Source organism: Nesoenas mayeri (assembly GCF_963082525.1).
Source record: "Nesoenas mayeri genome assembly, chromosome: 7".
In the NCBI taxonomy this organism is placed as follows: Eukaryota; Metazoa; Chordata; class Aves; order Columbiformes; family Columbidae; genus Nesoenas; species Nesoenas mayeri.
The window spans coordinates 4,327,698-4,346,886 of NC_137551.1; the positions used below are offsets into that span (position 1 = coordinate 4,327,698).

General features: G+C 39.5%; 1 protein-coding gene across 3 annotated transcripts; it reads left to right on the top strand.

Annotated features, from left to right (window-relative positions):
* Nucleotides 1-163: 163 nt before the first annotated feature.
* UBE2D1 (ubiquitin conjugating enzyme E2 D1) lies at nucleotides 164-19,168 on the top strand. 3 transcript variants are annotated; one of them, XM_080347449.1, is made up of 7 exons: nucleotides 164-207; nucleotides 7,628-7,691; nucleotides 7,789-7,820; nucleotides 11,012-11,089; nucleotides 11,357-11,462; nucleotides 13,607-13,700; nucleotides 16,245-19,168. In XM_080347449.1, exons 1-7 carry the CDS (start codon nucleotides 184-186, stop codon nucleotides 16,249-16,251), a joined length of 405 nt encoding a protein of 134 aa, XP_080203575.1. In that variant the 5' UTR covers nucleotides 164-183; the 3' UTR covers nucleotides 16,252-19,168. The 3 variants fall into 3 exon arrangements, with proteins under 3 accessions (XP_080203575.1, XP_080203573.1, XP_080203574.1); XM_080347447.1 differs by having other exon boundaries at nucleotides 16,702-19,168; XM_080347448.1 differs by lacking the exons at nucleotides 13,607-13,700; nucleotides 16,245-19,168 and adding an exon at nucleotides 11,741-13,565.
* The last annotated feature ends 21 nt before the right edge of the window (nucleotides 19,169-19,189 follow it).

A 19,189-nucleotide genomic window follows, 5' to 3' on the forward strand; every position in this document is an offset into this window, starting at 1 on the left:
ATGCTGGTGTAAAGAAAGAAAACAGTTGTCACAGTCGTGGCCCGGTGGGGTGGGGTGCGCACCCCCAGCCGGCAGGGGGCAGCAGCAGCGCCGGCGCGCAGCGCGGACACAAAGGGCCCGTCCCGCTCCGCCCCGCCCCGCTCGGCCCTCCCGCCGCGCTCCCGCCGCCCGGCCCGCGCTTCCATGGCGCTGAAGCGGATACAGAAAGTGAGTGGGGCCGAGTCGGGGGGGGGAAGGGAGGGAGCGAGTGAGCCTGGAGGAGCCGCTTCCCGCCTTGTTTCCGCCTGACACCGGTCCTGACGTCCTTCTACCCGCCGTTGCGGTCACCGCGGAGCGGTCCGGTCTGGCCCGTCAGGGGCCCGGGCGGAGCGAGTGGAGGTGGAGAAGGGCAGGGCAGGGCGGCTTTTGTCCCGCTTCTCGGGGTCTCAGGACCCTTCGCCTCCTCTATAGACCTCTTTCCATTCAGCGTTTCAAGCTGTGGTTAATACAACATCCGAGATATTTCCCGAGGTTACGAACTGGGGGATGAAAAGCGACTTTGTGTTGGCGGGTTATCTTTATCAGAGGTGTAAATAAAATATCTGTTGCCAAAATATCGTGCTCCAGGGGCAAACAGCTTGGTTTGCTCCGTGTGAAAGTGTTGTTTTGGTCAGGTGTGACCTCTGGGTGTATTCCAGATGGAGAGTTTGGGGTCATATTTGTGAATGACCAGGCTTTGCTTGTGGAGTAAATTTCTATATTCCTTTTGCTTGGCAAGATCATTGGTCATTGCACAGTACTGACAAAGAAAAGCGTTATAGATGGTAAACATAGAAGCTGAGTTAGTGTCAGTGCATTGGCTGCGTTATAGAGTCCATGGCGTTTTGTTGATGTTGACAGGTGCGTTCAGTTGGTGTTTGTGCTGTCCTGGGTCTGTGGCTGTGCGGTAATTTCTTGTTCTGGATTCCCTTTTGCTGCTGGAAAACGTTGCTCTTACAGAAACAGAATTCTCTGTTGACCTCTGTTGACCCTGCAGGGAGTTGATTTAAGATACTGCACAATAGATACAAAGTTATTTGGATGGATTTTTACCAGAAGTATCATAAGTCTCATGCTACAAATCTTATTGTGCCTTTACAGGCAATGTAATTAAGGGAGATTTTTGTTACTTCACATCACATGTTTATTGTGAATCTTGTATTTGTTAATTATATCAAATATTAATGAATAACTACAGTGATTTTTCTCTGGCAATAACTGTCATGCTTTTACATATTGTGGGAATGCTTTACCTTTTGTTGCCTTCTAAATTTTGCGGCTTTTCTTGACCATCTCCCGACTTTTGTTTTTATAAGAAAAGGATTGTTCTGAATACCTTCTCTTTCCTCTTCTTGTTCAGTTTCATTCTGCTAAGGTGAGCAAAGTGCAAAGTCTGGTAGTGTTCTGGTATTTTTGAGGTGGAGTGGTAGTTTGTGGCCTTCCAAATTATCTCCTGCTAGAACAGGATTTTTCTCTGTATTTTTATCTTACCACATTCTGTGTGTAACTTTTATTTCAGCTTTAGAGACTTCCATACGTATTGGAAACCCACAGTTTTCTTTATGTGGCATTTAAAAACTTTGTGTTCAATAGAAATGAAATTATGAGTAGGCTGTGAAATAGTATCTTTCATCCTGTAAGACATATTAGATTCTCTTTCTAATCTTTGAAAATGAAGAAACACTGCCCAGAATGTTGACTTCAAGGTAGTGTAATATTTCCTAATTACACAAGAACTTTTAACTGAAAAATGAAGAGACATTGGGGAAGGACCTACTGGAGAATAGAGAGTAGATTCAGAACTAGTTAGCTCTTGTTTCTAGTTTGCTGCAGAAATTACTATTGCTGGTTTTATTTTTTTCATTAACTTCCTTCATCATTATCTGCTGCCTTTCTAGGGTAAGAAAAAGAAAATATGACTGGAGAGATTTGGCCAGCAGCCTGCCTCCAGAGCAGTAGTATAGGAAAGTGGCAAGAAAATAGGATTGTTTCAGATGGAAAGTTAAAATAAAGAGGAGAAATTGAAAAGAAACTATCATGATGTCACTGTAATGTATGGAGCTTTCCTGAAAATTATGTATTTGTATGATGGTGTGTTTATCTCATCTAACTTCCTGATGCTTCAGACTGGCTATAAAAGTTGATTGCTATTTTATACCTCAAGGGCGGGAAGGGGTAAGATCTGGAGTAGAGGAAAGGCTGTAAGGACTTCATAGTTTCATAGAGTGCCTAGAGGAGCTCTTTGGGGAGCAAAGAGTTATTGGAAAACACAGTGGTGTTACTTGAGAGCTTGTCAGTCTAGATGTGCTCTCTGAACTGTGCTTCAACACAGCCAGGGGATTTTGGTGTCAAGCTTGAGTGTTTATTCACGATAATTTTGATAAATTGTTTGTTCAGGATGGTGGTGCCTACAGAGAAAGCAAAGCTGTAATATGTAGGAATGTTAGTGAGCATATTTTGTCTTGTACGGCTTGGGACTCCAGTTTCTAAATGTCATTGCTGTTGTGGTCTGTGTTGTTGCATCCCGCCTCTTGTTGATCAGCCTTGAGGGACTCATCAAAGGAGGACAAGGTGCAGACCTCAAGATTACACACTAGTAACAGAGCAATGCATTGTGCTTGGGAGCTTTTGTACAAAGTGAGCAACTGAATAACAACTGAGTGAGCTGATTGCATGCAAGCATGTTCAGCTCAGTGCTGGAGGCGGCAGAGCAGCAAGGACATCCAGCCCTGCTGTGCCAGCACAGCTGTCAGGGCTGCCCCCGGCACAAATTCATCCCAGAGATCCTCAGCAGATTGCAGGAGGACAGGGGATTCTTATTCATCTTCAGCTGGGGAGCCTGTGCCAGTTTACCTTGTCAGTGCCTGAAAGAGGCATCGTGCTTCTACACTGTCACAAACTTGAGGCTGCACCCTGTGTGTGATGTAGCATAGATGTTCCCTGGGGCAGGAGGTGCTTCTCTGCAGTCTGACGCACTAATAAAAGAATAACCTGGGTTTTTGTGGGGTATGTGAATTCCAGATGTTGCAAATTATGAAAACAAAACAAATAGCGTAGGTTTTAGTTGGAAAAGGTAATTGTGCAAAGAAGACTCTATTTTTACCACCTCCGGAAATCAAGACACCATGGCTTGTGCAAAGTAGAAGATAATTCAGGTTATGCAAGTTAGTGCATAGGTCAGTTCTGCCTGTCCGTCCTGTGCAGCACCGTTGCTGTTCTGAACTCTTTGTTCATATATCAAACTGTGAGTTTGTTGTCCGATCAGCTCAGTGTTACAGCTGAGGAGACAGTTTTCATCACAAATCCTGTGCTTCTGGGTGCTCCTCTAGTGTTAATGTTGTGCTTGTTAGTGGCTCAGGCTATTAGCAAAATACATATAAAATCAATATTTACTGTTGTTAAAGGTGTAAAAAAATTGGACTTGTAAGAAATTTTAGAAGATATTTTGAAACCAGTGAGAAGAGATGTGTTTGAAGGCTGGTTTGAAAATAGCTGTTGTCTTTTTTTATCTTATTGGTGCATAGTGTTTGATTGTTTTTCTCTCACAACTCAGTAAGAATATGAGCATTCAAACATTTAGCTGTGTCAGTGAACTGTGTGCCTGTTGGTTTCAGTATGTGTTTCATATATGTGTAGACTACACAGGACATATGGACTCGAATATTTACATTGAAAATAACTTTTCTTACTGTAAATTGACTCAGATAAATAAAATTTTATCAATATTTCTGGTTTAGGGTTTGACTTTAAACTGTTGAATCACATGCTGTCTTTAGGTCGTAATAAGCATACTGAGGGAGCTTCTTTTTTGGATCCGTAATAGCAAATGTTTTAATTCACTTTCAAAACACCAACTGTGATATCACAGCAATATTATTTTTGCATTAAAGCAATGTATAAAATAGAATATATACTTTATTACGAAGACTTACCTTCATATCAAAAAATGATATGATAAGTATTTCTTTACATTTATCCAAGTTCTGAGGAACAGAGAATCCTTTAACTCGTCTAAGGATAACCACTGGTTTTTTTGACAGATGGTTTCAAACGTCATTAATAGCAGCAGTGTATGCATGCAGTTGGTAGGAAGTGAGTCCGTGGTCTATAGAGCATTTTGTGCAAGAAATGAAGAACATAGCTGGCAAATATGAAAGCCTCTATTTTAAATAACAGCGTGGAAAAGTTCTCTGGCTGTGGTTTTCTGTCGCTTCAAGAATTAAAATAGCTTTTAGTGATGCTGCCTTCAGTTTAGTGCTCATAGCCATTGAGTGTCCATGAGTACTATCCTGAGAATATCTATCTCCTTGTTATCAAAGTGTCCTTTATGGTCTTGTTCCAGTAGCTTTTTGGAGAGAAGCCTGACTGCTCACGAAGCATCTAAGTGTTAAAAGAGCCTTCCAGTCTTCACCCAATTCATACTTCTATGAAATACATCCTGTATTACACCCTGACAATAAGCACTAGTCCCGCACATTCAGGAATATTTTCAGGCTTTATAATTTACCATAGCATGTGTTTTACGGCTGTTAAACTGGATTTTGATGGTTTTGCTTCATGCTGCCCACAGAGCTATTCTACAGCGTGTGCAGTGCAATAAAAGGTGATAATTTGGAGACTTTGTAATATTTTTTATGTTTGAGGGGATTAGAGGATTATTCCTACCACTGTCCTCAGTTTAGCTGTTTTCTCCGTACGAGTTTATCCTGGAAGTACTGGGTTATTGTGGCATGTGTTGGAGCTCTTGACTGATGCTTTGATGTTCACCAGTGTTTTAAATAACTGAAACTTGTGTTTCCATTTCTTGCAGGTAAAATTTTGGGTTTGTGTATTCTTATAAAAGACATTGCACAGGTGTACACTGCAATTTGTAGTGTTGAGTTTCTCTTTTGAAACAGAATCTGCACTGCTTTGAGTAACAGATCCTGTTTGAGTAACAGATCTTGTGACATCAAAGTATGTCACTGGCATTTTCTGTACCAGTGACTCAAAATATCGGTGTAGATGAGGCCTTGGAGTAACCAGACCTGCATCATGCAGCTACATAGTGATAATCCATAAAACACGGACAGAGATGCTGGAGCCAATTAACTTAAAATTACAGAGAAATCCTTAGTGTTGGCTGTGTAATGCCTTACATGCAGTTCTCTTGCACATCTTGATGAGATTTCAGCACATGGTGCTTTGTAACTCTTCAGCTTTGTCCAGCAAATGCTTTGGGCTTCTTGGGAGAATTTGCTTTGTACAGAGAATTCTTGTGTTCAGCTTCTCGTTCTTTTGTGAATATGTAAAGTCATGAAGCAGGTTTTCTATGTCTGGTTGAAGAGAGCCTTTTCATCATTATTAGGGAAATATTAATAACAGGAGCTGGTAGTTCTGGATCTCACTGAGGTATAATTAAAAACATGTGGTTTTTAATCACAGACAAATTTCAGTGCCTTTAGTCTGAACAAAATGAAAACGCACACCTGAGGAGTCTTCCCCAGCTCCTGCCAATTCTGGAGTACATGTGTATATATGAAAGGAAACCCATTTCTGTGAGTTGAGGGTATGTAAAGAGCTTGAGGAAAGCATCTAGCAAATAAGTGCTGTTATACACTTGTCACTCCAAATCAAGTGCTTGCCTAGCAGTTTGTATATGCATAATATTTTAGAGGCTTTCTGAAGAGTTTAAGCTACATATTTTTCCCATCATTGCCTTTAATTTAGTAGTCCATCATGACTGCTGTAAGATGCATGACTTTTAGGCTTTGAATTCTCTCTTGGCTAACATTCTTGTGTAGCTGGGTTGTTACTTTTTAGTGTATGTACAAGGCTTAATCTTCACTTGTTCAGTTAGATCTTGAGTTGCAAATTAGAGCAGGCAGAGGCTGGAACTGCTGTGCTGCCATTAATGCTTGTTACAGCTCCTGTGACTCTCAGAAATTTGAGACTTGTTGACTCCCTTCGCATATGTGCAGTGACTTGGCGTTACATAGATTATTGGTTCTCTGTATCATTCCCCTACTGAAATTTGAATCCTCTGATTTAAAATGGAACTAAATTTCTAAGGGGTTTTGCTCTTGCCTTTATTAGTCCAAGTCTAGCTTGGGGCGTTTCTTGTGGACCAGCACACAGTTTCACCAACAGAATAAAGTTAAGGGCAGAAACACTAGTTGGAAAATGGATTTTTTTCAGTATATCAAAGGGCTGCCTCTTTTGTTTTAAATCGCAAGGATTATGAGGAGTGACTTCAGAGCATTATTGACATTACCACTCTGTTAAGGGGCTGAAGATGTGTTGCAGTGAGGGGCCCTGTGAGAAGTGTGCATGAATTTAGGTGCCAAATCCATGGTAAGCTGGGTCCCTCCAAGAGAGGACTCTGCCAGTCAAAATGTTTACTGGATGTAAATGGATAAACGTGTCACAGTAGTTGAGCAGTGCAGAGTTCTAATGCTTCAGTTTGTACGTAAGGTCTGATGATGCCACATAGACAAATTCTATGCTGGATTTAAACCTTGATTTTTGAAGTAGTTGTTTTGACTAATGATTTTTTTTGGTAGAAATGTTTCCACTGTTATTCTTCATGCTAAACTTGGGATATTTGCAGACCTGTTTATGTCTATTGTTGACTTAAATGTGTGTGTTTTGAGTGCCTTATGAATAGTGGTTTAACACACATTTTTAGCTTATTTTGATGGAAGTATTTACACATCATCATTAAACTTATCACAGCACAGTTCTTACCAGCTTGGAGTTGGAAAAAGTTGTTGTTATTAGAACAGTAAATTTTCAGACATCAAAAGTAGTATATTGGATTAAACAAGGAAAATGAAACAACACTGATATATAGCTTGTTTTGCATTTGATATAGTGATGATAAATTTGATGGAAAGCTGAGCTGGTTTTGTGTAATTAAATAATAATTTTAAATTATTTGGGACTGTATGGACTTCTGTAAGAGAAATAAATCAGTTGACCTGCAAAAGACTCTCTGAATGCTTCTCTTAAATTTCAACTTTCTTGGTAGTTTTGCAGAAGTCATTTTGGAAAAAAAAGCACACAAGGAATTAAATCAATGTATATTAAATAAGGTCTAGAGCTAGTGTTTTTCCTTTATTTTCTAGTTTACTCAGGAACCTTGATATTGTGTTCCTATATCATCTAGGCAGACAACAAAACTTTTATGAGCTAGTCTAACTCGGCTAGTGTACATACGCTAATACAAGAAGCTTTTGTAAAATCAAAAGCTAAAGCAACAGTCAGATTAGCATGTAGATTTCTAAATTAAGCATTAAGTTTACAGACAAGTCAAGAAAAAACCCTTCATTTTCTTGATTTTTTTTTTTTTTCTTTCTTTTCCTGTGTCTAATTCAGCCCATTATAAACTTGACTATAGCTCTTAGATACTTTCAGATGTCAATTTATAGCACAATGCTGTCTTTAGCTGTAGACCTATCTGGCAAAAAATGCATTTCAGTATCAACGGATATTTCCAGTGTTGATTTCTTTAAAAGTGCCACAGGCCTATTTAATAAAATCTGTTTGCTTTCTCACATTTGCAGTGGTGCTCCTGAGCGGTGCTTCTTTTCATGTGGATGTCTTTCAAATATTTGTGTGTTTCTTATAGGAGCTGAGTGACCTGCAGCGAGACCCGCCAGCCCACTGCTCCGCTGGGCCTGTTGGAGATGACTGTAAGCTCCTCATAGTGCTTTGTCACTGCTGACCTTTTTTTTTGGTTATGAGAAAGCTCAGAAAAATCTCTAATTGTTCTGTCTTTTTGACTTTCAGTGTTTCACTGGCAAGCAACAATTATGGGACCTGTAAGTATATAATTCATGCCCCTTAGAAAGAAGACCTCGTTTCCCTTTTTGTTGTAGAGGATTTGTTTGGGTTTCTGTAAACATGGCAGTCAAATTCAGCTGTGCTGCATGTGAAGATTGAGGGTGGTATCGTTGTTCTTCCCGATCTGGCACCAATTTCTTTCTGTAACTGTTCAAAAATCCACCCTCTTGGTGAAGTCAGGGGTGTTTCATCAGTCAGCTGCAATGTTTGAATTGGTGATGGGGGCAGCAAAGTGAAAAGCTCACTTTTCAAAGGTGATAATTTCAGTTCTAGGAGATAGATCCATCCGAAAGGAGGAAGAATGGGTGTAGTCCAGTGTTCAAGTTGGGGGCTTTTAGACAGAGCTTGTTTGATGGCTGTAATGTGAGTCTGGCAAAAACTGGATTTGCAAACTGTAGCCTGGCGATGGTGTGTACTTTAGTGTCTGCGTGCGGTAGGCCTGCGGAAGGGCTCATGGAGATCTCTAGACACCCCATTTATGAATCTTGTCAAGGAAATGACATAAGGACGGACAATAAAGCTGAAGAACAGAAAGTTTTAAAGGAAAACTAAAAATAATTTTAGCAAAAACAATAAATATACATGACCTGAGGGAAAGGGTGTTTGTTAATATAATAGTGAGGAGTCTGTATTCCTGGTGTTCTCCTTTTGGACCTGTTAATTTTGAAAGAAGTGTCTCTGGTTCAGATGGTGAGCTGAATCATTGTGTGAGTTGAAATTTTGAGACAATACTTAATCCATTAAGATGCAGCATCACGTGGTGGAGAAAAGAGTAATTGTCTGCTTTGAGGCTATTTTTGCATTTTTAGCAGAGCTGCTCTGAAGCAGTGAAGGATTGGTTACTAATTTGCCAGTGCTATGCTGGAGTCTGGTGTCCAACTTGTCGATGGCCCAGCAACAACTGAAGTGATTGTTTCAAGTTTTTCTGTAGGACACTAAGGCTTTTGCCATTTTTCTTTAACAACTGTGTTATTTTGCATAGAAGGTCATTCTGACCCTTATCTTTCTGCGCTGCTTAAAGATGAATCACAAAATAGCAAAGAAGAGTTAACGATTGCTGAGTGCCACCAATAATGTCTCTGTCCTGAATGACTCTGACCTGAGTAAGGGAAATACTAGCACATAAATCTTGGCTTGATTTCCATTTTTTCTTCCAGCTTGCAATTCACCTGCCATATTCTGTAGTGGAAAATACTGTTTTCTTTGCTTCAGGTTCCTTAGATTTCTCTAGTTAAGAATGAGCCTCTCTTGCCAACCTTTATCTCAGCCATATCTGCTGAAATACAGGAAAAGAACACTGTTGGGATATTAATCCTTTATCATGATAACATAAGGAAATAGGGATGCACATCCTATATGTTTCCTGGTGGCCTGAGGGAAGCATAAGACTAAAGTTTACCTTGAGAATTCATTTCCAATGTGTGGGAGCAGGGTACCCTCCTGTCTATAGGCATCATCAATTCATTTTATATACCTCATAATACATTGTGTGATTTCACTTGTGTCCAGTTCTGGGCCCCTCAGTTCCAGCAGGACAGGGAACTGCTGGAGAGAGTCCAGTGCAGGGCAACAAAGATGCTGAAGGGAGTGGAGCATCTCCCTTATGAGGAAAGGCTGAGGGAGCTGGGGCTCTGGAGCTAGAGAAGAGGAGACTGAGGCGTGACCTCATTAATGTTTACAGATATAGAAAGGGTGAGTGTCAGGAGGATGGAGCCAGGCTCTTCTCAGTGACAGCAAGTGATAGGACAAGGGGTAATGGGTACAAACTGGAACACGAAAGGTTCCACTTAAATTTGAGAAGAAATTTCTTCCCAGTGTGGGTGACAGAACACTGGCCCAGGCTGCCCAGGGAGGTTGTGAAGTCTCCTACTCTGGAGGCATTCAAGACCTGCCTGGACACCTTCCTGTGTAACCTCATCTGGATGTTCCTGCGCCAGCAGGGGGATTGGACTAGGTGATCTTTTGAGGTACCTTCCAGTCCTTAACATTCTGTGATTCTGTGCCTTTGCCTTCTCTCTGAAACTGAACTTGTCTCATCTTCCGCTTATTTTAACTTTGACAAATCCATTTAGTATACATGCAAGCAGCTCTTTCAAACCTAATTGGAAGTACAGTGGCAATCTCCTCTGATGTTACCTAATGCTGGCTTCTTAGCAATTCTATATATAACCTGCCTTACATTGCAACACTGTCTGCATTTTCAGTGTGTAAGATGGCAGGTCTTAGTGGACCATTTGTGACTTGGCCTCTTATATTCGTCTCTCAAAATTTTCACTCATTTACAAGGTAAAAGTTTTATTTTAAACACAGTCTGCCTTTGGTTCCTATAAGGAAACTCAAAAGCTTGATGTTCTGCAGTTTTGCTGAGATTGAGTTCCTCTGTTGCTGTTTTAAACTTACCAAACAATGAGAGAGGTTTTCCCCTCTTTCATTTTTATTAACTAGAAAAGCAAGGGGGGAAAGTCTCAATGCTAAATTATAGAAAGCAGCGCTGTAATTTCTGATTAATGTCCTCAACAGATGACTGCAACAAAGTTATTTCTATCTATTAACTGTGTGCAACCTGGACGTAAACCTGTGCACATGTTCTCTAACAAAATGCATGTTCGCAGGTTTGTACAGGTCACAAAGATCTTGTGTGTTTTAAAACTCCCTGATGTCATCATGATCACCTGAATTATGTTGGAAAATCCTACTCTTTGCACCTGCAAAGAGAAACCACTTGTTAAGGTGAGTATATTTGTAGCTTAAGGCTGGAGGAGGATCAGAGCAGCTGTCGTGTTGCATGGAGAAAGGATTTGGAAGACCAGCTATGGGTTTTGTTTCCCTTGGTGCAGTGGAGCTGATGGATCAGCAGTTCTGTGGCTCCACCAGTCAAGCGCTGCTCCCTCCCTTTCTCTCCCCAAGAAGAGTAACACTCAGTAGCCACGTTGGCTACTGAAGCAGGAGCCGTGGTTGGCTCTACTGCAGCTCTGCAGGCCAGTGGGAGGGTTCAGTTCCCTCTGCGCCTTCCCCGTGCACAGCCCGCAGTGGGCAATAGGCTGTGTACTGGGGAAAAAAAAAAGCATTTTCTAAGATACTCACAGCTTTGGGAGGTTATCTGCATTCAGAAGGGTAGCTCCAAAATAATTGAAATATATTAATGTGTTTTGTTTTGTTTTTTCCACAGCCTGATAGTGCATATCAAGGAGGAGTATTTTTCCTCACGGTACACTTTCCAACAGATTATCCTTTCAAACCACCAAAGGTATGTCTTTTCTCTCAAAACTTAGGCAGTATTTTTGGTCAAAGTTTTGTTTTCTGTGTCTTAGTTATTTGAGGCTTAATTTTGAAAGTTCAAACCAGAAAGGCCAGCAATGGGATACATGTTCATAGCGGATGAACAGGTAAGACTGTAAGATAAACTGCATTGGCAGATCTAATATGACTGGAGCTAAAGGGACAACGTGAAGGACTCCAAATGTAATTAACACTGTTTTATGTTACTTGGTTTTCTTTTTATTTTTTATTCCAGATTGCTTTTACAACAAAAATATACCACCCAAACATAAACAGTAATGGCAGTATTTGCCTTGATATCCTGAGATCACAATGGTCACCAGCTTTGACTGTATCTAAAGGTAAACTCACAGGTTTGCTAATGTGTTTATGAAATTGCCTATACTGCCGCGGTGCTTTTTTGTGTATTACTGCAGTGACCGGCGGGGCAGTGGGAACTCATCCTGCTTGTTACAGACATGGCAAATTCCATTGGAATTCCTGTTGTCCTGATCTTGCACAGTTTATTTGGAGTGTCATGTTACATAAAATACTACATTCATGGCAAAGAAATGTTCAAAACATGTTGAATAAGATAATAAATGTCTAATCAGCCTGAAATGCAACTTCTATGTTATAGCTGAAACTGCATGCAGAACTGAGGAGAAACTGGTGAGCAGAGCTTCAAAATCAAATGAATTTGGATCTAAATGGAAAACCCCCATACTGACATGTGTGGGCTTACCCGATTGCTTATTGATGGCTCTTTGGGTTGCCTGAGCAGCCTTGTGTGTGCTAAGGTCTTAATTACACTTTATTTTTAAATGAGGTAAATTGTTCTGGTTTGCATTCCTCTGTAAGATGGTTATTTTAAAATGTAGCTGCTTTCAAAGTCAGCAGTAAATGATTCATTAAAATATTCTAGTCCTGTAGCTATACTTCTCAAGTTAAACACTAGATTTTTGGAACATCAAGGTTACAGTTAAGCAGTTCTTTTGTTGTAGGCATTCTGTGTCACTTCGAAAGCTGCTTAAAATGTGGGTGCTTTATAGTTGTGGGGTTTTTTTTCCCCACCCATCCTCAAAATGCTTAGGCACACTCTTACTGTTGTTACAGAAAGTTCTTATGCCACTCAGAAGGTTAAACAGTTCATGTCTTGCTTCTGTGCTTGAGAGCTCTTTACACCATGTGTGTTGTTTTAGAACACGCTCATCATGTTTGTACAAGCAAGGGAAAAATTGTTAGTCTCTGTCCAATGGAAATTGCTCCATGCAAGTGCGATTGCGATACGTTCTTGAAAAAGCAGCTCATGCTCATGTACAAGGATCCTGTGCAGGAATCTCACAAGCTAAATAAAATCTAAATTTAATACTATTTCATGAAATAGTTGCTGAAGAATTACATGAATTACTTTTGCATGTAATTGGTATTATCTTTCCACAGAACTTCGTTGTTGTATTGCTGAGCAAAAATTGTCTTGTTTCTAGTTACTCAGAAGGTATTTAGCAAATGAAAGTTGGCACTTATAGCGTGTTTAACAGTTGGCATTTAGAACTGGAAAATCTTTAATTTTTTTAGATCTTCAGCATTTTCTATGTATTGTTGAGCTTCAGAGATATACTTCAGATATAAAGCAAAGCAGTCTTACTGGTCTTAAGTGCTCTGATTTGATGAGGTTTTAAAAAATGCTTGCACACCATATAACTCATAAACTGAGGATTAGCTCAGTGGCTCAAGGAAGTTTCAGTGTGAAGTGGTCAAAGTTGCTACAGCCGAAAATAGGTGTCAGTCTGGCTCTTTGGTAACTAGGTAAAGCAAGGAAAAAAACCCAGACCTGTTATATAGTAGATTCAGATTCCCTTTCACGACATGTTTAGACTTGTTTAACTGTGTGCCCTTGTATTCCTATTAGTTCTCAGTATAAAAATAGAAATTTCCTGAAAAGTATGGACTGAAAAATATTAGAAAAATCAAACATACTTGGTTCAATACCAGGAAACTTGCATATAATGCTAATGGTGTATTTTCCCAAAATGGAAGTGAAACATATCAAATTAGGTGAAATGCTCATATGAAGAAGAGAATGACTGTCAGCACAGAAGTGGAGAAGGATACGCACAGAATATTGCATGGCAATGTAATATTAACAATCTTAATTAATAACTGTAGATGGAATGGCCTAGTGTGATCAAATATTTATCTGTAACTATGTAGTCTGTAGTTTGTTTAATGCTCAGAGGTTAAAACAAGGGGGAGGGATCGTTACAAAAGGTACAGGTCCATGAGCTACAGGTTCTCTAGGCTGGTATCACATGGTGTTTACTTAAGAGCTAGAAAAATGATGCTGCAGAAACATTTCTGAGCAGAGCTGCAATATGAAAGCTTAGTGCTAATATGCATTCTTTCTCCAATCTCCCACCACCCTCCTTCAGTGTATTGGAATATATTAAATTATTATAGAAATAAAGCAAACTAACTTGTTTAATCTAGTGTCTCTTTTGTTTAGTTTTATTGTCCATATGCTCCTTACTTTGTGATCCCAATCCAGATGATCCTTTAGTACCGGACATTGCACAGATCTACAAGTCAGACAAGGAAAAGTGAGTATAACATATAGATAATTGTGTGTCTGGTACTTGCAGATGGTCATCTGCTTTGCACCTTCTGTCTTAACTTTTAAAGATACTCTTTTCATAGATTTCTACAGGATTAGATTTTTAAATCTTGAAAATATCCATCAGTGGAATGGCAAGCAGAAAACTGTAGACCTGCATAACTGTTGGGTACTTTATTTCTTGTACTTAGTTACATAAAACCATCACACTTTTGTGTTTAATCTTTATATTAACTGCATGAAAAAATAATTTCCCAGCTATGAGCTATTTGTTGCTCCTGTGATTCTCTGATTGTAAAACCTGTGCCTTTAGTCAAATGTTAGGTATGAAGAACAAATATATGGTTTCGATACCATTGTGGGATAGGCTCTTTTCAATGCTAAGAACCATCGTCACATTGCAATTTACAGCATCTTACCGAGGAAAAGAACTTTTTTTTTACTTTCTGGAACGGCTGTAGAACTTGCAGGAAGTTTCTGATCTCGGGAAGGTAACATGGACAGCACGTAACTGAAGTATTACATGCTTCTGGACCAAATCTGATTTTGATTTGAGAGGTTTTTAGCTCTAAAGGTTCTATGCTGACTGTTCTGAGATCTTTTACTTACAGTGCGGAACCAGCTGGTTTTCCCCAAGTTCAGTTTTCGGGCTTGCTGGCTTCTTGTGCATCCCTCCTAAGGAGGGTTTTGAAATGCTGTCTGGTAACTGAGCACTCACAAGGTCAGATTTAGAGGTCACCAGCAAGCCCGGTGCTTTGGCACAGTGGAGTTTCTTTCCAGAGCACTACTTCTCTGCAGTGATTCTTTTGAGCAGTAAAATCTGAACTGTGGCATCTGTGCATATCTAAGTGATGCATTGGTTTCTTGAGAGTTTGTTGCAGTTGTAGGTGGCAGGAAGCTCAGGCCCTTCATTCCACAGATTAGCCTGCATGATCTCCAAGGTTTTCTTCCATCTTTAGTGCTTTCTGCTGATATACCAGTTACCTTCTTCTGGGCTTATAAACTTTAAAAAAATTATGCATGGGAAAGGTCACAGAATCGGTGATCCAGGAAGGAAATAATGGTTTGCTTACCACTGGGAGATTTTGTTGAACTCTGCTGCTATAGGTGTTTTGAGCACAATCGGGATATAGTCTACAGTCCATCAGCATGGCCTGAGCCATCTTCTGTAACTGGATTTTAGTACATGTGGATTTTCTAGGTGTGTGAGGGATTAAGAAAGACTGACACACAAGATCAGTTTAGGACCGTAACAAGGAGTAGGCATCTCTGAGGTTTTCCAAATACATCCAATTCTGATTTCCCGAGAATGAAATAAGCTTCCCCAAAAATAATGTGCTGCAAATTTTCTGGTGTCCTTGAGCAGAAATTAAATAGTGATAGCCCTGCCGCACGTTGACAGACAGCCCAGCCGCCACTGTTTATCTGACTTCTTCAGGCTGCGGAAAAGGTTATGAATTTAGTCTGGGGCAGGCTTTTTATCCTTGCTACTTCAGCTGCTGTTTGGTAACCTTGCTGTTAACTATTTAATTGTTAGACTCTTCGTTTCAGATACTGCGGAATGTTTGTGATATCCAAAAGGATTTTTTTTTTTACTTTCTTGTTAACTGACTGAGAAATTGTTTGGTGCCTATTTTTTTAGCACTGAGCCGTGGAAGACTTCTTGCAATGCATGTTAATGGCCTGTGGTTCATCACAGATCACAGGTCCACGAAGATCTGACTATTGCTTTTACCTTGGACTGGATAGAGGAGCAGTGATGTAGAAGTTACATGGAAGTCTGTGCTATAGTATTTCTCTCCCTAGAGTAAGAATTATTAAAATGGCTTTTTTTTTTTCTGACAGTTGGATGTCTGATACAATCAAAAGTGAGTTCCAAGATCTGAAGTGGTTAAAGTCTGTAGCTTGTACTGCAAAGCTGGTAGTGTTCAAGTTGAGGATGTTGTGCCTCAGTTTCTCCCCATTTGTGTCTCAGCTTTTGTCCACCTACTCACTTAATAGTGATTGCAGCCCTTGTGCCTCCCATTTGTGAATGGAAGTGAACAAGGGATATTTCTCTGTCTCCAAAACTCAACATCTAATCATTGCTAGAGAAGGTGAGAGACCATATGGTCTTGATTACAGCTTTATCTTCTTATGTTGATCACCTATTCAGTTTTTTTTAATCTCATCTTGGATTTAGGAAATGAGAGATATGGCCAGTTACCCCAAGCATTTATCTGTGGGTATTTTAGTATAAGTCCAAAGACTTGTATGGTAGCATATTGTTAAAAAGAAAACCAATTAGTACATGAGTTGCTGTATGGTTCGTAAGAAACGAATTTAAAAACTTGTCAGTGTTTTCCCTGAAGAACTTAGAAAAAAAGTGAATCTAGTCTGAAGAGTGGAATGTAATGAATGTGAGGACCAGAGGGGAAGTTACTGACTCTCTAGGGACATTTACCTTTTGGCAGTGCTAATCAGCTTCAAAGCAGAGGAGAAGGCCTAAGTCTTAAAATCCAGTCAAAAATGTAGGACGTTTTCTTTTCAGGTTCTGAAATGCAGATGGCAGTGCAGAATGGAGAAGAAAAATATCGCTGTGCCTTCTGTCCCCACCTTTTCCCCAACCAGTTAGTTACACTGAATTTTATGCAACTAAAATATGTGAACTCTGTCAGAATGTTAATAGCACAGACATTTAGGAATAATTAAGAACAAATTCCTGTTAAGGTACAAATAAGGGAACTGGTTGTGAAATGGAAATTAAGTATGCATGATGATATGCATTTGAATACAAACCTGTGAGATTGGTTTTGAGTCTAAACATCTGTGGTAGGTAACCTTAGAAATTGAACATACAGTGTGTTTCTTGGCTTTTAGACTATTTTAGTGTTATCTGAATCTATGCTAAGGGATGAAAAGCTCAATAATGTGTATTAAGTAAAGATGTGGCCATTGTCAGTGTATCACTAACAGCTCTTCACTGTAATCCCTTTCTGCACGTACAGATACAACAGACATGCAAGAGAATGGACTCAGAAATATGCAATGTAAACTTGTGAAGACTTTTTCATATACCACAGAGTACTGTAAATTCTAGGGGTGTTTTCAAAACTAGAAGGAAATGGAGCACAGTTTACTGTTTCAATATATCATGTTCCCTCTTGAATTTTATTCACTGGTGTGTGTTTCTGGAGCAAGGGAGAACAAGCTTCCAAAAATAACCTTATGACTGTGATAAGAATATTTATCCTTTTGCAGAAGACATTTATTCTGGTTTTTAAGAGTTCGACATCTGCATCTTCAGGCTACGAGACCCACAATGGGATTTAAAGCAACCGAATTATTTTTGCTGGAAAAACTAGCTGTTTTTATGTGATGAATACTGTACTTAAAGTACGTTGTCTAAGTATGTTCAAATTTCATTTTGTTTGTTCACCTATATAACTTGTGTTTTTTTACTGTATAGACTAAATATTTTATTTACTGTGTAAGTCATTTCATTTTAGACTGACTTGCTTGTGCACAGTATTGACAAGATACAACTGCTAGTAAGAAAATAATTGGAGTATCCCATGCATTAGGATATTCTGAAGATTGACTGCAGATGTCTTGAAATTATCTTTGCACTGTAATTCTTTGTACACTGATTATGGAGAAACACCTGGGTTTGATTCTGTTCCATACTTGACTTGATTTTATTGCCATGTGAACTAATTGCATTGCTCTATAGAAAGATACGTAACCATTTTGTTGCTATTCACAACTGATTTTTGACATATGGGCAATATAACACTATCACAGATCTTTTACAAATCTAAATGTAGCCTTTTCCATATAAATAAAATGCATTTTCTACTACTTGTCTTGGCTATTAAAAAAAAAAAAGTAGCATATCCTTAAAGTGCTTGTTGTAGAGAATCAAAATTTTAAGTGTGCGCGTGTCTTGTAGACAGAAGGGAAAGTAAAGCCATGCATCACATACAACTTAGAACCATGTTGCAATTAATCTTCATGCTAGCTTTAGCCGAATCTACTTAGCATGTGATGCACATTGTTTTATATAGGATTCCGACTAGTTTAATGACATGTTACGTGGGGTATTTCCTCTGTAAATTAATATACAAGTGTTTGAACATCAAACACTTGAGTTAACGTGGTTTATCTGCAATATCAGAGTTACGGTGAACTTCTCATGCTTGAAACTAACTTCATTAAGTGGCTTTTCAGTTGCTTCAGACTATGCATGTGGAAAACTCACAGTGCTGAAGAGGGGCAATCTCTTATAAAGCAGATTAAAAACTTATTTCCTACAGTCCGTTCTTGGCTATCTGAAAATAAAAACATGTGACTAGTGCTTTTCTCTGTACCTTTCCCATGAAAGAAAAGTGACCTGCAGTTGGGAAATTTGTCAGCATAAAATACATTTTTAAGGTGGTAATTTTTGAATTTTACTGTAGTGAATGCTACCTTTATAAGTGGGTCACCTATGGGAAAATGTTACTTTTGTGCTACTGTTTCATGGTGTAACCATGACTTTTGAAACAAGAGCATGGTGCGGAGTGGCACTCTTAAGCTTCAAGTATCCTTGTTCTCTTCAGACTGTACTGAATACATGAGAGGTTGTTATTAAAATGAGCGCTTTATTCTACTTGATCTCGTACAATGTAGTTAGGAGGCAAAGCCATGGTTTGTATTTACTAATAAAACGGTGGTAGGAAACTGACCATCAGAATGCGTTCCCAGAGCTTTTTTTTCCTAGGTGGGTAGAATATGTTTGTACTAGAAGTTACTTGAATGTTGGTGACATCTGGGGGAAGTAGGAAGGTTGACTCGCTCCTCTCTTGGTTTACGGGTTTGTATTAGGGATGGTTTGCGAACATCTGTGCTGCAACTGGTAATTTTTCCTGTGTGCCATATGTGCCAGAATGACTTTCCATCGCAGGGTGAGACCAGCAGGACAAGTGAAAAACAACATGAGCAAGGTGTATTTAAATACTAAAAAAAAATTTATGTCTGATGAACGTGCTGTGCTATAGGCATAAGGCCATGTTTTGGTCCTCAGAGCAGTTCAGCCTTTCTGGTTTTGGAGTGCTATCTGAGGCAAATACATGAGTTGAAGCTTGAGTGTTTCAAAGAGGTGGTTAGATTTCAGCTAGGGAGATAAACATCTCCTCTACTTCTCACTCAGTGTTCCTCTCTTAATGATTTTTTTTTTTACATGAATGCTGTTTTAAAGGGGTGGAAAATTACAGAAATGATTACTCTGTCCTGGGGTGTTTGCTGTGATGGAACAAACTGGCCTCATCTCTACACCTTGTTTCCCCTTCAGTGATGCCCTGTCTCTTGTTTGGAAAGAGGACATTAATGAAACTGTACTGTTAGTTTCTGGCTGCAGCTCATCCACTTAAGTTTTTCATCTCTGTACTGATTTCTGGTGGCACGTACCCCCTCCGGCCTAATAAACGTGGCAGAATTGCTGTTCAGACCGTCTCC

What these genes read in the sequence shown, in the direction of transcription:
- UBE2D1 (XM_080347447.1), top strand. Translation starts at nt 184, where the DNA reads ATGGCGCTGAAGCGGATACAGAAA. An exon ending in ATCCTTTCAAACCACCAAAG is followed by an intron (nt 11,090 to 11,356) that starts GTATGTCTTTTC and finishes TTTTTATTCCAG; the next exon opens with ATTGCTTTTACAACAAAAAT. An exon ending in TACAAGTCAGACAAGGAAAA is followed by an intron (nt 13,701 to 16,701) that starts GTGAGTATAACA and finishes CTGCACGTACAG; the next exon opens with ATACAACAGACATGCAAGAG.